Below are 6,000 nucleotides of genomic sequence, written 5' to 3' on the forward strand. Positions count from 1 at the left end.
ACAGCGATTGCCCAGATGAGGACAGGTACGAACTAGGAATTCCAGAATCATCCAGAGTTCATCGTACCTTTGTCGGCTGAAACCAGCAGGTTGCAATGTCGTGGTAGAGGGGTTATATGTATTTTTAGAACCTCGAATCCGTAAAACTGCCAACCAGACGGGGGTAATTAGACGTTCCTAGACGACGAAGTAGCCACTAGAAAGTCCACTCATTCCTGAAAAACTTGCTTAGATCCTAGGGCCGAAACTGTTTCCGCAAAATTGGGAGAGCCATATCTAATTCACCACTACTGCTGGGGCTCTTCAGATCTGTCACCTCCTTTCGCCAACGAATATCCATTGACGTTCTCTTGACACCTTTTATTGCCCTGTCATTTTTCACCAATCCATAATCACCTCTTTCGACTACTTCGACCACTCACCTCGCTTCACCTCATCCACCTCACCTCGTCCTCCTCCTCCTGTGCCCCTTCTATCAACATCCAACATCCAGCCGCACTCGCGACCCTCGTTCCCAGTTCCCTTTGCGTTCCTTTTCTGTGATCCCATCTTTCATTCCATTCCCAAGTAGTCTCCTTCCACTGACAGCAAGGATATATTGCCAACGGTCCAGATGATGGTAAGTGTCTCTCAAACTCAGAATCAGCCCAATTCCGGCGTCTGCTCCTTTTCAACCGGACTCGTTTCCAGCCGGAGCCGAACAGTTGGATCAGGCCTATGCTGTGGTTTTGTTGGCTTGTTTCAGCCCTGGCCCGAATAGCCCTAGATATCTTTACTAACCATTAGTCCTCCCACTTTGACATTCAAGAACCATACATGACTAAGAACCTTCTGAGCGTCGGCGGGAGCTCGCCACAGGGTCAGAACTCCCTTGCAAATGCCCTGAGCCCTGGCATACCACCCATAGGAGCCGGATCGACTGCTAATACAGTGTCGTTCCAGTCACAGTTTCGCCACCAGCCAAGCCTATCGGTGAACTCCATCAACTCCATCAACTCGCTCAACTCATTAAACTCTTTTAACTCAAATACTTCAACATCCATCCATGATTCGGCGTACCAATTTGGTGGTGAGCCACTAACACCACCTGAGATCGCTAATAACAGTACCAAGCATTTCTCCCCTTGGAACACAAATAACAATGGAGCGCTCAAAAGCAACTCCACCACTCAGTTTCCGGCTCAGGTGTTCCCCTTTTCAAATACTGCAGGTAACCCCGGTGTTGGCGCTGCTCCCTCCGTCACGAACACAAACCCTCGATCCAGGCTCCTCTCTCTTCCGCAATTACAACCTGCAGTAACGTTTAACATTGACAAGAGCTTAGCATCACTGAGTTTACAAAACAACAATAACTTGGATACTTTCAATCCTACGTCATCATCAACTACTCCTATATATCCAAAAAAGTCTCATGAAAAGGAGCTAGTTACGCGGCTCAATTCCACTCCGTTCGAGGCACTCACTGATGAGATCGTTAGCTTATCCAAGGACCAGTACGGCTGTCGCTTCTTGCAAAGAAAATTAGACGAGAACAGTACCATGTATTTTCCTACCATATTTGGTCAGATCTGTGCTCATGCCTCCGAACTAATGGTAGACCCGTTTGGCAATTACCTTGTTCAAAAACTTCTCAACTATTGCACCAACCATGAGAAGGATTTGTTACTGGAACAAAGTGCACCAGATCTTTTTTCTGTTGCACTAAACCAGCATGGTACCAGAGCTCTTCAAAAAATCATTGATTGCCTCGGAACTAACTACCAGTTTTCTTTAGTACGTGATTCACTCAAGAATCACGTGGTAGAGCTTATTCAAGATCTTAATGGTAATCATGTGGTGCAGAAATGTATCAATAAGTTTTCACATAAAGATTTCCAATTCATCATTGATGCCATATGTCTCCATATTGTCCGTATCTCTACTCACAAGCATGGTTGCTGTGTACTTCAAAAGTGTCTCAATAAATGTAACCAGCAGCAACTTGTCCAGTTGGGTGATGAGATCATTGCCAATGCAATTGTTTTGATGAAGGATCAATTTGGAAACTATGTAGTACAATACCTATTATCTATGAACAACCTTCCTATCAATGAGAAGCTTGTTTATCAGATTTTACCCTCCATTTCAATGTTGTCGGTCCAAAAGTTCTCTTCCAATGTTATGGAAAAGTGCTTAAAAAATGCTCCCAATAGATCCTCTCAAAATGCCATGTTAGAAGAAATCTTGAGACCCCAGAATTTAAATGCCTTGATCAAGGATCAATACGGGAACTATGTGGTACAAACAGCCATAGATGTGGCTGATGACGAATACAAATTTCGTTTAATTCAAACAGTTAAACCAATGTTGCCGTTCATCAAGTCTACACCGTACAGCAGAAGAATTCAGTCCAAAATTTCGGTCGTATTAAATCAGAATGCAAACCTTAATGCCATGCTTACTACTTACCAACAGTATTTTGCGTCAACGGCAGCACCTGACCAATATCTATCCTTTTACAAACAACAACAACAACAACAACAACAACAGCAGCATCAATATCAAAATCAGCAGTTTCAGGGGCTTCACAACAACCAGAACTGATAATCAATCTTTCTTATTTTTATGGGTTTTTTTAGAGCAAATAGGTGTTTAACTGGAACTGAGATACAGTAATCAATGTGTGTTGCCATACATTCTCGAAGAGTTCCTTGTGGGGAAAATTGACTGCGGGGAAAGATTTGTGGTATGTGTTGCTTTATCCTTAAGATAATCCTCCGTATCGAATATGAGGCATTCGGAAAATCTAAATAATGGGGTGCAAAACCGTTGCCTAGATCGTGCCAAGCACAAAAGCTTATACACGATCTGAAACACAAATTTCGTATAGCAAGCATTTTTAGGTAGTATCACGACCTACGACTTGTATTCATGTTGGCATATCGAAGCATTCTCCACGCTGTAGGTAGGTACCAATGGACCAATCCTTGAACAGGGTTCAACCGCTCCTTTCCTTTATCTTTTTCTCCCGACTCCGAGTCTATTGCAGCAACACGCATGTTATTGCTCGATTGCAAGCAACCTGTTTACCGTCGTGCAGATCAGTCGAAAAGTGGAGAAATTTTCCCAACAAAAAATGGGAAAGGCATCACTTTACTAGACCACGATTCGGAATGAAACTAGAAAGAACTTTGGTCTTCGTTGAATCGTTTAAGCAATCAAGAAAAACTAGCAGTTCTTACTGTTGTTTTCAATATCGAATGACCTAGCACGCACATTGCATAAATGCCAAGCCATTTTTCAGGTCGGGCGCACCCCCATTTTTATCGCTCCGAACCCCGTAATTCCATCTTTCATACAATGCCCCATAGTAAAATCTCCGCAGCTCCAGAATGTTGACACGCATGACTGTAAAGAGTTCGGTGTCCACCGTTCTCTTGTTCGTGACTTGTTCTGGCTATAAATGTAGTAGTTTCTTCCATATCCTCTAGACAGAGTCTAACGCCATGTCGCATTCAATCCATTCTGCTGCTCACAAGAGTGTCATGACTGATATTGAAAAACAACACGACAGAATACATCCTCATGACCACCCAGTTACTCCTTTGGAAAAGCCAGACTTGTCTGCAAAATCGATAAAACATTACTTTGCTACTAGACTTTCCACGTTGGTGCCAAAAGCTGAAGATTTCAAAGATAAGCGATACATTTTCAATCCTTTCATGGTGCTCCGTGAGTTGACACCCAAAAATTGGAACTTCTTTATGTGTGGTTTTGCTGCTTGGACTTGGGATGCTGTGGATTTTTTCTCTGTTTCTCTTAATGTAACAAATATTGCTAAAGACCTGAATGTCACCACCAAAGATGTCACTTGGGGTTTAACTCTGGTGTTGATGCTAAGGTCAGTTGGTGCTATTTCGTTTGGTCTGTGGGCAGATAGAAAAGGAAGAAAATGGCCTTTTATTTTCAACATGATTCTTCTCATTGTTCTTCAAATTGGACTGGGATTTGTGAACACTTATAAACAATTCTTAGGAGTGAGAGCTGTATTTGGTATTGCTATGGGTGCTGTGTTTGGTAACGCATCCTCTCTAGCATTAGATGACTGTCCTCCAAGAGCCAAGGGAATTGTTAGTGGTATATTCCAACAAGGATATGCCTTTGGTTACCTTCTGGTTGTGGTGTTTCAACGTGCTATCACTGATAATGCTTCAAAAAGTTGGAGAGCGTTATTCTGGTTTAGTGCCGGTCCGCCAGTGCTTATCATATTATGGAGACTGGTTCTACCAGAAACAGATGCATTTATTGCCCAGCAAAACTTGAGAATGGAAACTAGCGATGGACAGACTGCCTCACAACAGTTCGTCAAACAGGGAAAAGACGCCTTGAGAGTCTACTGGTTGATGCTTATCTACATGATTATCATGATGGCCGCATTCAACTTTAGTTCTCACTCCTCCCAAGATCTTTACCCTACTCTTCTAACAGTTCAATATGAATTTGGTAAAGACAGATCTACAGTTACTAACGTCGTGGCAAATCTTGGAGCCATTGTCGGAGGTATTTTCTGGGGTCATATGTCCAACTTCATTGGTCGACGTCTTGCAGTTTTGCTCTGTTGTATAGTAGGTGGAGCTTTCATTTACCCTTGGGCATTTATAAATGGTTCAGGGATCAATGCTGGTGCTTTCTTCTTACAATTTGCTGTCCAAGGTGGATGGGGTGTATGTCCAGTTCATCTTGCTGAGATGTCTCCGCCCCATTTCCGAGCTTTTGTTACAGGAACCACCTACCAGCTAGGAAACCTGGCATCATCTGGATCATCTACTATCCTGGCCGATATTGGAGAAAGATTCCCCATTTACGACGAGAATGGAGTGCGGAAAGAGGGTGTTTATGACTATGCCAAAGTAATGGCTATATTTATGGGAGCTGTGTTTGCTTTCCTGTTTATTGTGATGTTGCTGGGTCCAGAAAGAAGAGGAGCCTCCAATCTTGATGATCTCCAGGATTACATTGACGATTGGGAGCAAAAAGATCTGGACAACAAAAAAGGAATTGAAACTGAGTTCATCGAAGATGTTCAGTTAATGGAGGCTGTCTCTAATGAGGACCTTTCTGAGAAAGGCAATGAGAAAGTAGAGGCTTTTGAAGGAAATAAGTAAGATTAGGGTACTTCTTAGAAATTACTAATACTACACCTCTACATTCGTTATCTTATCAGGCTTGTCGCGATGGGCTAAACTATAGCCTATGAGTGGGGGGTCGTAGTTAAAGAAATATATACTATATGCGAAGATGGGAAAGTAAAACTAGTTGAATACTGTGTGAGATCATGGTTAAAACAATTATTGCTCCTTCAATCCTGTCGGCAGATTTTTCAAACTTGGGATGTGAATGTCACAAGATGTTTAAGCTACGGGCTGACTGGGTCCACATTGACGTCATGGACGGCCATTTCGTCCCTAATTTGACCATGGGTCCTCCAATTATCTCGTCCCTTAGAAAAGCTGTTCCGAGGGGAGAGAAAGATGGACAGACGACACACTTCTTTGACTGCCATATGATGGTGGCCAATCCCGAACAATGGGTCCCAGAGGTTGCAAAGGCAGGTGGTGATCAGTACACTTTTCACTACGAAGCAACTAAGGATCCAGTGAAGTTAGTGGAACTTATCAAGAGCCATGGACTGAAAGCTGCATGTGCTATCAAGCCCGGAACATCAGTCGATGTCTTGTACCCTCTAGCAGACAAGCTTGACATGGCTCTGGTAATGACAGTTGAGCCAGGGTTTGGTGGACAGAAGTTTATGGCTGATATGATGCCCAAAGTTGAAGCATTGCGGGCCAAATTTCCAAACTTAGATATTCAGGTNGANGGTGGTCTTGGAAAGGANACCATNGGAGTAGCAGCNGATGCTGGGGCAAACGTAATTGTTGCTGGATCTTCTGTTTTTGGTGCTAAAGACCCCGGTGAGGTTATCCNATNTNTNCGTGANACNGTNNAANATNNTCNNAAAAA

The 6,000-nt window shown here is 43.1% G+C and overlaps 2 protein-coding genes across 2 annotated transcripts; both read left to right on the forward strand.

The window, feature by feature from the left end:
• Nucleotides 1-816: 816 nt before the first annotated feature.
• On the forward strand, nucleotides 817-2,583 carry PAS_chr3_0438 (uncharacterized protein; the record flags this gene model as incomplete). The annotated part of the gene is made up of 1 exon (XM_002492621.1): nucleotides 817-2,583. The coding sequence occupies one exon, from the start codon at nucleotides 817-819 to the stop codon at nucleotides 2,581-2,583; it is 1,767 nt and encodes a 588-aa protein (XP_002492666.1).
• A 902-nt stretch (nucleotides 2,584-3,485) lies between these two features.
• On the forward strand, nucleotides 3,486-5,144 carry PAS_chr3_0440 (Lactate transporter; the record flags this gene model as incomplete). Its single annotated transcript, XM_002492622.1, has 1 exon — nucleotides 3,486-5,144. One exon carries the CDS (start codon nucleotides 3,486-3,488, stop codon nucleotides 5,142-5,144), a length of 1,659 nt encoding a protein of 552 aa, XP_002492667.1.
• Nucleotides 5,145-6,000: the final 856 nt, after the last annotated feature.

This window comes from Komagataella phaffii, chromosome 3 (assembly GCF_000027005.1).
Source record: "Komagataella phaffii GS115 chromosome 3, complete sequence".
Classification (NCBI taxonomy): domain Eukaryota; kingdom Fungi; phylum Ascomycota; class Pichiomycetes; order Pichiales; family Pichiaceae; genus Komagataella; species Komagataella phaffii.